This window comes from Acomys minous (assembly GCF_964271855.1).
Source record: "Acomys minous genome assembly, chromosome: 2".
Classification (NCBI taxonomy): Eukaryota; Metazoa; Chordata; class Mammalia; order Rodentia; family Muridae; genus Acomys; species Acomys minous.
Window position 1 is genome coordinate 94,695,805 of NC_140484.1, and position 14,420 is coordinate 94,710,224.

At 42.9% G+C, this 14,420-nt stretch overlaps 1 protein-coding gene across 2 annotated transcripts in view; it reads left to right on the forward strand.

Moving 5' to 3' along the window:
* OCA2 (OCA2 melanosomal transmembrane protein) overlaps nt 1–14,420 on the forward strand; it is a 281,703-nt gene that overhangs the window by 15,630 nt on the left and 251,653 nt on the right. For both annotated transcript variants that reach the window (XM_084773944.1, XM_084773945.1), the window contains exon 3: nt 13,077–13,172. In XM_084773944.1, the coding sequence (XP_084630070.1) occupies nt 13,077–13,172 (96 nt within the window). The remainder of the gene's footprint in view (nt 1–13,076; nt 13,173–14,420) is intronic.

Consider the following 14,420-nt stretch of genomic DNA (forward strand, 5'->3'; position numbering starts at 1 on the left):
TTCTGGTTAAAGAAATTGGCCAGCGGATTCTTCCTGTACCCTCCTCTCTCAATCTACAACACAGTCTTTAGGTTTGTTTCCAAGGAGGAAGGGTAGACCATGTGCTCTCAGGAAATAGAGCTTTGCAAAGTTGAACATTTCTTAGTTTAAATTTTTTTTTTTTGTATAAGCTGTGAACTTCCTTAATAGCCCTATGAGATCTTTTTTAAAAATGCAGACATTGGTGGAAACATAGCAGCAGTACAGGGCTGGCCTAGCATGCCCTGGGCTCAGCTCTGAGTCCTGAAAAACAAAGGCAGAGATGGCAGTGCAAGGTTTCAGAGTGTCACCGTAGCGACGGCTGGTATTTGCTTCTTCCAGCCTATTTACAAATGTCTGATGGGTGCGATGGATGCGTTTGTAGATTTATCTTTGTGTCCCTCAATCAATTCTCACTTGTTTCCCTTTTGAACTGTGTCGTCGTTTGCTTTCCTCTGAGGCCACCAGTGCTTATAGTTAGAATGAAAGCACAGAAGGGTCATGCGGCCTCCTCTGCAACTGTACTGTCATTAGCGCACAGCTGCGGGAGTTGGCAGTTTATAAGTTTCCAAGGAGCTATTTCTTTCCTCAATCATGAGCTGGGATGTTAATTAATTCCATCTGGTGTACAATTCACAGTAGTATCTTTGACATCTGTGATTTTATAAGCCTGTGACAAACTCGGAGTCCTCTTTATCTTTTAATTTAAAATTTTTTATGTTTTTGAGGATTTCACATATAAGTACTGTATTTATAGCATTTCTACTCCTCCCTCTCCCTCTCCAGCTCCTCCCATGTCCTCTTCACTGAATGAAGAAGGAGGACATGACTGGTCCTAAGGTATGGCTGTAGTGAAGGTTTTATTGTAGGTATGAGGGGGAAACATCCAGAGTCATCTGGAAGATTCTGGACTGAACTGGGTGATGGGGGAACAGGGTGCATGAAGAGAAGAAAGAGGAGAGAAGGGACTAAGAAAAGGACACGGGAGGTCAAGAGAGGACCCAGGAACCAAGAGAGTGGGTAGCCAAAATGGCTGAGTTATATAGGGTTCAGAAGCTGGCGGAAGGGAAGTGGAAGCTCTCTGCCTTGGGTTAGAGAGGTTTAGGGTAGGGGGCGGGGTGAGAAGTGTTGGGCAGAGCCACAGGTACTGAGTGACACTTGTCCTGGGCTTCCTTGAAACCTAATACTCACTCCCTCTCAAATTCATGACCACTTCGTTTTAAATTATTACTGTTATATATATGCATATATACATGTATGTATGTGTGTATGTATGTATGTATGTATGCATATATATATACACACACATACTATATTGAGTATTTTAAAAGGTAAAAACTAGGTTCTCTTTTAGAATCACTTGGGATTGGGTATCTCTCAGAGTCCTGGAGAAGATTGATCCTCTCTGTCTCTGTCTCTGTCTTCTTTCTCCTCTCTCTTTCAGTATCCACTAATTGCCCATAGCTCTTAATCTAGAGGTTGGGCCTTATGAGATTTCCCCATCCATGTTGGCATGTCAACTAATGTTGACATTATGGAGGTCTTGCTTAGGCAATCATATGTTGTTGAGAGTTCACAGGTGGAACTTCCTTGTCATATATAAAAGACACCACCTTCCAGCAGTCTTCCTCATCCTATGACTCTTAGAATTTTACTACCCCCTCTTCTGGGATGTTCCCTGAGCCTTAGGAATAGGGGCTGTGAAAGACTTATCTGTGGTTATAAGTACAGCTATTTAGAATGCATTTAGAAATCCCACTGATTTAGTAAAGTGCAAAAGCTACATGTTCTCTCTGTGGTGGTTTGAATAAAAATGCCCCCCTAGTAGGCCCATGGGGAGTAGCACTATAAGGTGTGGCCTTGTTGGAGTAGGTGTGGCCTTGCTGTAGTAGGTGTGGCCTTGTTGGAGTAGGTGTGGCCTTGTTGCAGTAGGTGTGGCCTTGTTGGAGTAGGTGTGGCCTTGTTGGAGTAGGTGTGGCTTTGTTGGAGTAGGTGTGGCCTTGTTGTAGTAGGTGTGGCCTTGCTGGAGTAAGTGTGTCACTAGAGGGCAGGCTTTGAGGTTTCAGGTGCTCAAGCCAGGCTCAGTGTGTCTCATTCTCTCTTCTGGCAGCTTGCTGATGCAGATGTAGCACTCTCAGCTTCTTCTCCAGCACCACGTCTGCCTGCACATCACCATGTTTTTCACCATGATAATAATGGACTAAACCTCTGAAACTATCAGCCAATCACAGTTTAATGTTTTCCTTTATTAAGAGCTGCTATGGTCATGGTGTCTCTTCACACCAATATAAACCCTAACTAAGACACTCTCTTATTGGTTTATCCTAACTTTGAGTCATTAGATGTAAGTATATAAATTGGAGAAACCACAGACACCAGAAAAGTGAAAATGGACTATGGGAGTGAAAGTGGGGCAGAGAGGAAGCTCTTTGGAGAAGGTAGAACACAGACTCTGATCTAAAGTGAAAAACTCAGGTGCTATGAAGGGGAAATGGGAAAAACAAGGGAGGGCGATACAGAGGTAGAAAGAGGGAGGAGGGTAGACAACACTAAGCATTTTTGAAAAAGGCATAGAGAAACACATTATTTTATGTTTACTTAAAACATACAGAATACATGTAACTGTATGCATAGGTATACACACACACACACACACACACACACACACACACACACGCTTTGAATGAAGTTACGCCATCAAAATTTTGATGCTTCTCTAAGAGCCATAGACTATCTGACAAAACCCCCAGTGCCAGGGATGGGAGACCTCCCTTCCAGTTGTTGATCAAGGGAATCCAAGAGACCCTTAAAGTGATATAAACTACTTCCATCACTGTTGACTGTTTCCCAGAGCTCAGAGGTCTATTGCTGAAGACATTACCACAGACACTGGGCACTGGACTTGGAGGAATAGAGCCTGAACTGACCTGAAAGCCTCCTTCACGAGGGCTACCTCTCATAATAGTAGAAGTTGCTATATAAGCTACCAAGGGAGAAAAGCCATCTGTAGTCCTATGTGAATCTAAAGCCTATGAACAACAGCAATGATCAGCACTGCAAGCTATCCCCAAGAGTGCAATAATGCCACTTACATCTTTGGCAGAATCAACAATTATCTAATTGGACTTCAGGCTTGCTCAGTAGGAGGGTACTCATTGGTATTACAAACCCAGCCTACTGCCTATGTCTGGTGATTCTAAAAGAGAACCTAGTCTCTCTCTTTTTTTTTTTTTGAGAACCTAGTCTTTATCTTTTAAAATATGCACCTAGTATGTATCACACCTCAAGTACGCTGCCCCATAGCACACTTCTACTTTCGCACTTCTCTCCCTCCGGATAATTCCTTTGCTCCCCCAGCTTCATTTCTACTTTCATGTCACACACACATAGATAATTTTGTATAAAATCCAGGAATCACAAACGAGAGAACACATGCAACATCTATCTTTCTGAAATTGGCTTAATTAACTTACTATAATTATCTCTAGTTGTATCCATTTTTTTTTCTGTAAACAATATAACTTTGTTCATGCTTATGGTTTAAAAAAATTCCACTGTTTCAAAAAATTAATACCACGTTTTAAAAGGCCATTTATCTGTTGTTGGACTCCTAAGAAGATGGAACGACCTCCCATGCTCAGTCATTGGAAGAATTAATGTAGAAATGTCTACCTTACTGAAAGCAAGTGACTGACTCAATGTAACACAAATCAAAATTTCAACATCACTGTTCACAGAACTGGAGAAAGTGTGCTAGAGCACAAAAGATTCTGGATAGCAAAACCTGCTCTAAGCAAGCTCATCAACAGAGGGCGACTGAGCTCACAAGAGGCTTGGCAAAGCTCAGGGAGCCTGAGACAGGAGCCTGCTTTGTAGAAATGTGCTCTGGAAGGCGTGATGGTGGACTCCAGGGAGGTGGCTGGAGGTTACATATCAGCAGGGGCCGTTCACCACCTGAACTCATCTCTCAGTCACTCAGGAGGATCTTCTTTAGTTCAGCCAAGAGACTGTGGCCTTTTCTCTCCTGAAATCATGTTACATTCTATAGAATTGAGTGCCGAGGGCTCAACGGTGTGGGGAAGGTAATCCAGGTAACATCAGCAAATGTCTGGTCAGGAAAGGACCACAGCAGAGCCAAACACTCAACCTTTAGTGTCAGAACACTAGCCTGGTCACCCTGCAGAGTCTGTTTTCTTTCCAGGAAGTCCTGCAGCACATTGGCTTCATCTAAAGTAAAAATAAAACCCAAGCATAGACCTCTTCATAAATCGTAATCAAATGCCTCTAGATTTTCTAACTGTTTTGCAGCTAGGCTAAAAGTAAACAGATGAAAAAGTACCAGCAGTGCTAAAACGGACAAAAAGAAAAGTGGAGGGAATGGCTAAGAGCAAATGTCAGAAATTCATTTTCTGAGTGAAGAAATTTTGAAAGTAAAGAGTAGACTGTAGAGAAGGAATGCTATTTTGAATGACGAGGCCACATTAAATGTATGAGGCGGTCAATTTAGCAAAACCGTAATTGTCGATGCTTTTGAACTTAACCCCAGAGCGTCAAAATGAGCAAGCAAAAGCTGACCTAGTGTGGGAGGGAATCCAGAGACCTTAATGCCTTCTCTTGGTAACTATTAAAAAAGAAAAAAAAAGAAAGAAAGAAAGAAAAGGAGACACAGAATCCTCAAAACTTTGATAGGATCGAAGGCTTGAATCATCTGACAGAAAATTGTGACTACAAACTCTGATTCCGTCTTCATTTTCTGTCTTGAACCATCAGTTGCCCCTAGTGCTGGGCCTTTACTAGCCCACCAGGACAGAGGCCTGCTCTATCCTGATAGGCTAACATGCTCTCAAGAAGAACAGTCGTCCTTTGGTACCTGCTTGCAGGCCACAGGTTCAGAGGCAGTTCTTTTGGGAAAGCCAGTGTTCCTGTGCCCTGGAGAAAAAGAAGTGCCTCCCTCCTGGTGACAGCATGCTACAAAAGACTATGTGGAGAAAGGTGTCACTGACCTTTCCAAGCTGCCTTTGAATTAACAAGAGTGCTCCTGTTCCAGAGACAGGCTCTCTAGATATGTACTATAAACAAAAGCCCCACCCCCTTTTTATTTTACAACCCAGGCTTAAAACCCCGAGGTCACAGTGTGGGGAGCGCAACTCTCTCTCATCTTTTCTTTTGTCCTCTCAGCACTTTGCCCTTGTTCTCTTTCCTTTTTGTTGGTCCCTTTAATCTTTTGACTTAGCTCTGACTCTTGATTCTAGATGGAATGTATGAAACGTAGGATGTGTATTAAAACCTAGTTCTTTGTTTCTGGGCTGTCTTATTCCGGCTTGTGATTTGGCCACCTCTGCATTCCCCAAGCAGGTGGCTTTTTTTTTTCTTGCTGGACGGGCATAATGGAGGCTCCTCTTCAGAGAGGAGCTTGAGAAGCTGGGTTCTCTCTGGCCTAGAACTCACGGTTCTATCTGCTCCCTCACCAGGGGAGCAGATGGCTTGCTTTGTCTCAGCTTAGCAGCATAAAGCACGCTGACCCATATCTGTGTTTGTCCGTCCGGTCTTCTCAGCCCTTCATACAGGTCCTGGATCGTGGGCAAGCTTCTGCTGATCCAGCTTCCCCAGAGCTCAGAGGAGTGGAGGCAGGTGCACTTGGCTAGGAGCATCCCGCTAGCTCCCCGGGACCTCAGAGGACCAAGGAGAAGTGCCATACAACATGCATGGCCTGCCTCCCATTCCTTAGGAACGTGCATGTCCCTCACATAAAATGGCATGGTATCGGTCATTCTCTGTAGACTTTAGCTCACCCACAGATGACTTCTAATACCCAAGGCAGCATGACAATGACAGACACAGCTGGTATACCATATTAGTTAGGGAACCACGGCAAGGAGCTCTGCCCCTACTTGTTTAGAATTGTTACAAACAGCGCAGGTAGTTGTCCCATGCATGACGCAGAAGCAGTGATGTGGACAGCTTGCTGTATACCAGGGCAAGCCACTGGCAGGGCCACTTGGAACCCTGAGGGATAGAATGAAGCTGCTGTCAGCTTTAGGAATACTTTTATATCTATTTCCATTCTTTCTCCAAAGATGTCCTTGAATGTTCTACTGAGTTTTAACTTAGTGACAATTAAGGTAATGTTTTCAAAAGAATACGTTCCTCTTTCTCAGTGTGACATCACTGCTGAGCAAGTGCCCTGCATATACCTGATAGAAAAATGTATTTCAGAGGGCTGTCTACTCTAGCAAGATGCAGCAACCTGCAGGGAAACCGTGGACCAAGGGGCTTTCACGTTCACATTCAACCCTGTTGGCGATGCTGATGACTCCCGCCTGGCCCTCCAGCATTCCTTGATGTCTCTGTGAAGGAATGGAGCTTTGTTACTAAGGCTGGCATATCTTTCAAAGTCAGAGTCTCTCATTAATCTCGCTTGAGAGCATGTAGCCCACCAGTGTGTTTAAGGGGCATGCATTTATTTTATGTGCAATAAAATGTACTTATCTCTTAATTAATTGCCCTAGGCCCAAGCCCACACAATATTAATGATCAAATTTCTGGGCTTTCAGCATAACTGAACCAAATGATTTTCTCCCCAAATGATAACAATTGTTTGAATAATGTGTTCATTGCTCGTTGGATTGAGATGTGAAAGCTCATTTGTTACACTGTAGCAATCCTTCCAACATCATTATTTTTATTTCATTCATTATCTCTGTAAAGGAGGGATCATCTCTTTATTTCTGGGAAATTACTTAAACCTTAGTTTGAAAAGTTCTATGTGACTACTTATGTGTGAGTCCAGACTGAGTAAGCATGGTGTGTGTGTGTGTGTGTGTGTGTGTGTGTGTGTGTGTGTTTGTGTATCTAGCATTTATTGAGCAATCACTTCAACAGCAAGCTGGCAGCAATAGCAATGCATGTTTAGTTTTATTATTAATATGTGTAGATCTTGTCCAATTAGGCAAGTCATTCACTGCTCCCCCATCCCAATTTTCTTTACTATTCTCATCTTGCTGGTACGAAGGAGACAGTTCAGTTGGTAAAGTACCAACATTGTAACAATGCTAGTTGTTATGCTTACTGTATGCTTACTTGACTAGACCTCTTCTGTGCTAATGCCTTTTTGTGAAAACACCTTTGCCTTAGAAGACATGGAATTTTTGCCAGACCTTACAGCCAAGGTACTAACATACCTTGTGATAATTTTGAACTATGTGCTCAATCTGCTATTATACTGTGTACTTGGCCTGTTTAAGTTTAACTTGCCAAGCTTACTAATGCCTTAGGTTTCCCATGTAGTGCCTTTCTATAACCCAAGCTAGCTGCATAGCTTCAATCTTAAACTATGTACCCATCCGTACCTCTAACCAGAAGAAGGTATTTGCGTGTGTTATCACCATTTGCTGAAAGTATCCAACAGGTGGGAAGCTGCCTTAAACAACAAACATCCCATGAATTCTGGAAGCAACATGTGGACCTGGCTTTGTAACATCTGTTTGCAGGGTTGAGTGCCATTCTGGGTCAGGAAAGTAAGTTCATCCCTTGTTAACTCTGTTAAAAGAACTCTATAGAGAAATATCCCCTATTCCTTTTCGCCACCATGTATTCTGTGCTGTTCATTAAATACAGAACAAAGCCATTTATTAGGGATAGGCAGCACAGACAGGTCACAAACCACAAACTACAGAGAGAAGTGGTTTGCTCTTGGTCTGGATTACTCCATGAACAAGTCTCTTACATCCCTTAATGCGATCCTGATGCGATTTAATACCCTGTGTGCGGACTCTGTAATGCATCATCGACGCGCTCTTCAAATAGTTATCCTAGTATCTGTGCTGTTTCCATCTAAAAAGCTCCTTTTGTCCTATGGCTAGATGTTTTAGCCATAAACTTCCTTGACTTTAAAAAGAAATGGTGCTGGGCATGGGTAACACACAGCTTTAATTTCATCACTACAGAGGCAGAGGTAGAGGCAGGGGGATCTCTGTGAGTTTAAGGACAGCCTGGTCTCTGTAACAAGTTCCAGACCATCTAGGCTAAAAAGTGAGACTCTGTCTCAAACAAAACAAAACATGTGGTAATTCCTTAATTTCTTTCTCACTTCTGATTGGTTAGACTTACTGGCCATAGTGTTCTAGTGTGTGTGTGTTTTTTTTACTCAGCACTTTAAATATATTCTTCTGCTGCCTCATTTCCCAGCTTTCTGCTGCGAATTTGATTGACGATCGCTGAGACGAGACGGGTCACCCCTCTTTTCCTGTTTTCAAGATACTTATTCTGCCTTTCACCTGCTTAACATCACACACTGTATCATTTATCATGTCTTGTGTTTTGTCTTCAAGTACTTCCCCCCCTTCTCTCTGAGACTCCCAAAATGTGTATGTTAGCTAACTCAACCCCACAAGTGCCCTAATCTCTCTTCACACATCTTCTTTATGTCTATATTTGATACTTTGTTTTCTTTTAAAGATTTGTCATTTCTTCCACCTGCCAAGTCAGCTGTTAAGAGTTTCTTGTGAGGCTGGGTCGTGGCTCAGCAGCCAAGGTGCTACTACAAAAGCCTGAGGACCTGAGGTTGGATCTGAAACACCTGCCTATGAGCACGACCTGGTGGCATTGAAAGACAGATCCTGTGAGCTCAGCAGCTGACCAGGGAGCCTCGCTAGACGATGAGCTCCAACATCCTCAGCCTCTGGCTGGCGGAGCATGCACGTGCACACACGGGCATGTGCACACACTCATGCACACAGAGATGTAGTGGAAACCTCAAGGAGTTTATTATATTTTTCAGCTCGAAATTTTTGTTTGGGTCTATTGGACAACTTCAGTCTTTTTGTTGATACTCTAAATTTTGCTCATTTTTCATTTCACTTGTTGCCCTTACCTTTTTGTCCATTAAAATAAAAAGAAAGAAAAAGAAAAAGATAGGGCTTATGATACTAGGTTAGCACTGAACTTGTTGTATAGATGTGGATATCCTGGAACTTCTGACTCTCTGTGCTTACACCTCCCCAGTGCGGGGATTATAGGGAATGCCACCACACTAGGTTTATACAGGATTGGGAATTGAACGCAGATCTTCACCTGTGTAAGGCATCCACTTTATCAACTGAACCACATCTCCAGGCATGTTTTGTAGGCATATTTTCTGAGATATTCCTTTATTGACTGTCTGGGCATGCTTGAGTTTGAAGGTCAGCCTGAGATAAGGGCCTCTGACTGTTCCATGTAGTTAATAAGTGTGAATTTTGCTTGATCAATTTGTATGGAATTTTCAATTTCCTGGCATGCATGGCTGCTTTTGAATATCTTAATTTCCCAAGGGGAGAATATTCCTTGAAGAGGTTTAAATGGGGATGAGGGCAGAGGGGTAGGGGAGAGAATGTGGTAGTGGGCAAGTTAACTAAAAGTAGGGATATATGAAGATGTCTTCTATGAATACACTAGTTTATAAATTAATAAAGTTAATATATATAATATATAAAAAATAATATATAATAATATATGTGATTTTAGTTTGAACAGATGTACCTGCATGAGTAGGAGATAATGCTGCTCTTGGAAGACATGGGTTATTAAGTAAATATCTTAGTGACAGTCAGAGGATACTTCCCTTTGAGTTATTGGTCAGGTGGCCCTCAGAGGGACACAAAACAAACGTGGGCTCTTGATGTTGTTCTGGGTTGCCCAACAGAACTAGTTGATGAGACCCTATTGCTGACACCACATGCTTTGGATGCAAGTCACAGAGAAATCAACTTGTTGGCTGAACAGGAAACGATTTCTCTGCTCGCTGACTTACATCGTGACAGAGGGTGCTATGCAGAACTGCTGGAGAAAAGACACCCACAGCTGGCACTAGATCTTGTGTGCTGCGATACTGACCTTCCTTGAAAACTGTGTCCACTGTTGCAACAGTGGCAGGGCTGCGGTGAGAGTAATCAACTGCTTTCCAGCTGAGTTTGAGGCCTGCTTTACAGGAGAGATTACGTGCCTTGTGCTGTAAACCTGCTCAAAAGTCCATGACTGGGGAGATCAGAGGGCCTGGACGGGAGGAGTACCCATTGTTGTACTGCTAACTGGGTCTTTTGCAAACTGCTTTCTAAATATTTATGCTTACCCCCTTCTACCAGCATTGCTCTTAACTTTGGTCAGAGAAACTTCTTTTTTTTATAGTAGATAGTAGTTTATGCGGAGAATCATAACTGACCAAAGTACAGAAGTGTAAATAGCTGTGAGTGTTTAACTGTGGATGAACTATTTGTATTAACTTCCTCCCATCTGTGGTTCAGGGAACATGTGCAGAAGACCGGGTAATATGGATGTAAGAGCTGGTTGGATGTGGAGGAGAGCTATGAAAAGTTGACTTCTAAGCAGGGCATGACGGTGCACGCTTGTAATCCCAGCACTCAGGGAGGCAGAGGCAGGTGGCTCTCTGTGAGGTAGAGGCCAGCCTGGTCCACAGAGTGAGTGCAGGACAGCCAGGGCTATAGAGAGAAACCCTGTCTCAAAAAATAGAAAAAAAAAAAAAAAAAAAAAAAAGAAAAGAAAAGCTGGCTTCTGGGTATGGCATGCCTGTTGCACACATCAACTCAGTGGCTGTGGTCCCTGCACGAGACCTGTACAATATCAAGCCAGTCGAAATTTCTGCGTGGATAGAAGAGGGGCCCCTGAGGACCCACTCTTGGCTAATTGGCAGCTGATGGCTGACGGGAGAGTAGATGGCCCTACACTCATACAAATAAAGGGAGCAATCATTGGATGCAGGAGGTTATTAATAAGAACGACAAAGAGAGGTCAGGAAGCTAGGAAGGAGAGGGAGGTGAAGGCTCCAGAGCAGTGGTCCTCAACCTGTGGGTTGGAACCTTGTTGACAAACTGCTGTCTCCCAAAGATATTTACATTACTTTTCATAACAGGAGCAAAATTATAGTTATGAAGTAGCAACAAAAATAATTTCATGGCTGTAAACCATGAGGAAAGGATTGCAGCTTTAGGAAGGTTGAGGACCACTGATATAGAGGAAGTTGGCGGGAGGCAGTGGGGATGTATACCATCAGCGTACGTTGCATAAATACATATAAGAGCAAAATATTATTAGAAGAGGGCTTGGTAAAGGCAGTAATACTGCAAACTTACACATCCTAGGCCATACTGTTTTAAAAAGGAGTCTAAACAGTAAGCACCTGTGAGTCCTAAAATTGTGTACACTTGTTTAATTTGTTATCATCCTTTGTAGTTTCCATATCACTCAAAATAAGTATAGGCACATGTACTTTTCACTTATATCTCCTTACTTACTGTGACAAAACAAAGGCATCTGTGCATGTATGTGTATATGTATGCTCATGTATGTATATGTCTGTGTGGATGTGTGTATGAATGTGTGTGAGTGCATGTGTATGTATGTATATTTGTGTGTATTCCTTTTCATATGACTGAGAAAACAGAGGCACAATGTAGTTAAATCATCTGAACAAGATCCTTGAGACACTCAGCTTTCCCAGAAGTAGTATGTAAAGACTCAGGCAGCAACAGAGAGCAGCTTGATGCTAAGTGACACACTGGGACACATTGTCTATAAATACCAAAGGACATTCTGAGTCAATTACGGGAGATTGTGGAACTCACTCTTATTAAGCCAGTTTGAGCCGTAAAAGCATGCTAATTATTAAATGTCTCAGGAAGCATCCTTCTACTTTCCTTTCCTTTTTTTTTTCCCCAAGACAGGGTTTCTCAGTGTAGCCATGGCTGCCCTAGACTTGCTTCATAAACCAGGCTGGCCTCGAACTCACAGAGATCTATCTGCCTCTGCCTCCCAGAGTGCTGGGATTAAAAGCATGTGCCACCATGCCGGGCTACTTTCCCTTCCTTTAAAACACTTATTTATTTAATTCTATGCATATTGGTGTTTTGCCTGCATATATGTCTGTGTGCCACATGCATGCCTGGTACCCTCAAAGGTCAGAAGAGGGCATTGCATCTCCTAAGACTAGAGCTGCAGATGGTCATGAGCTGCCACGTGGGCATTGGGAAGGGAATCTGGGGCTTCTGGAAGAGCAGCCATTGTTCTTAACCACTGAGCTATCTTTCCAGCCTCTGTACCATCCCTTTGTTCCCTTGTCTTTAACAGCGCCTGTGAGCCAGGGTCCTTGGGCATCTTTGTTCTGCATAGGAAATGGTACAAGGCAAGCTCAGAAGACACACACTTGTTCTAGGCAGACTCCTTTTCTGAGTCTTGAGCTATGTTAGGTGCTGTTAGACACAGCTGAAGAGTCCGATTTTCACTCATCCACAAGATGAGAGTTACACTGTCTGAGTCTCAGGTGAACGCTTAGATGGGAGGAAGTGAATGGAAGTATTTTTCTTTCATTCCTTCTTTTCTGTCATTTGTCCATTTATTATCTGAAAGAATTACTGTTATACTTCTGGGTGAATGTCCCATGGTGGCCACGACGCCTCTGCATGATATGGCCTCCATAAGCGAGGTAATGCAAAAGTAAGGTAGTTAGGTAGGAGAACTGCTTCTTTAAGCTCTGATGGAAACTCCTTTTGCACACTGTTAGACTTTGAGTGTCTGCTTTGAGTGAGGCCTTTATGATAGCCCTTCCTCCACTGGACGGGCCAACATAGCAAAGGGGCATCCTATCCAGGCCAAACTTTTGTTCGCTTCATTTGTGGTTAATATGCTATATTCCCTGAGAACCATTTTGATTGTAGTCTCAATCTGACTTCTGATACCCGCTCTTCTGATGGGAAGAATTCTCTATATCTGAAAAGACTGATCAGACCTTAATATTTTTATTGATGGAAAGTGTTGCCTGGAAATGCCAACGTGGATGCTGGGTCATCTGCTAATGTGACCCTCAAAGTGTCAGCCACAGAAGATGGCCTCCCATATGAGAACTGCTTTGTCCCTTTGATCTGCTTGAAGCTGGAAAGGAGAGTTCTCTGTAGCTGTCCCTGCTAAGTTCCAGCTTTCACCGCACAGAGAGAATTTTGGCCACGTGAATGTCACTGAGCACTCCATCTCTGCCTTGCTGATTCTGTTTCCCTCTCTGTCTTTCCCAGAACTCGTTCACCTTTGTCTCAGTTCCACTCCAGCTCAGAGGACCTTTGTTTCAAGGAAAACACTCCTCTGCTCTGGAATTCCTCACAAAAGAAGAGGTGAGTTCTTCCTCTTTTAAAAATTAAATGAATAACTATCTGGAAAACACATGTGGTACTGAGTATTGTTTGGTCCTGAGATGATGGAAAATTCTTCCTGAGATAGGAATTTTTTATTTGGCATGTTTGATTTTTGCCAGATCCTTGAGAGTCCATTATAGTAGATATTCATGATTTGGGATTAGATTGTGATTTTCCAAGTGGCTTTGGGCCTAGGCCTGAAATGATGACCTTGCTCATGTGTACACCCAGGCAGGTATACAATTCTGACAGGCTGTGTCCTGACCCACAGGCTTAAGCCTTCTCCACAGGAATATAACTTAATTCTTTTACTCCTCTCCTATGGAATGGCTGAAAGCAAACATTCACACATTTATTTCTTTAGTTATTTCTCTTGAATTACTTGGTCAATTATTAAGAGCTGACACATGTCAAAATGTGCAATGTGCCACAAAGCCAACAAGGTGTAGACATTTGCTCTGGGCACGGGGTATACAGACACATGGCTTGGGTGTCAGCTGGACTCGTGCTGGAAGCCAGAGCAGGCTAGAAGCCAGAACTCAAGCTCATGTAAGCATCACTTTGCTCACATGATGTGCTCCTTTTCTTCTTCATGAAGTGAATTAAGACATTGGTTGTAGTCTTACCTGGCAACAAACACTGTGAGTTCCAGTAATGACCAGCGCAGCAAGATATTCCCACTGGTAGCAGTTATGACACAAATGTCATGGGGGTAACAATAGCTTTCTGATTAAATTTAAGGCCTGCTTCATAGGAGGGAACTCATACCTGGTACCATAAACCTGGTCAAGACCCAGTACCCTACTCCTGTTGTTTTGCTAAAAATGGAAACAGCGTCCAACTGCCTTCTAAATACCTATACTGCTTTCCTCTCACACTGAAAGATTCTCTTTAAACTTATTTTTAAAAATTAATTCTTTGGGGGGATTTTATACAATGTGTTTTAATCATATTTGCCTCTCTCCTTGCAACATTCACCAGAGTCACCCTCCTTTCCTTGTCTGCTCAATTTTGTATCTTCTTTAAAACAACAACAACAATAACATACTGAGTCTAATTCATGTTACTCATGTGCTCTTGAATTTCCGGCCACCCATGGAACCCGGAGGAATCAAGCTGGTAAGGACTGGAAGCTTTGTTCCGACTGGCTAGCTTTTGTCGTGCTGGAAGGTAGTAGAAGAGAAAAGCAACCGCCATTTTCACCCAACTATAAATCCCAAGAACTAC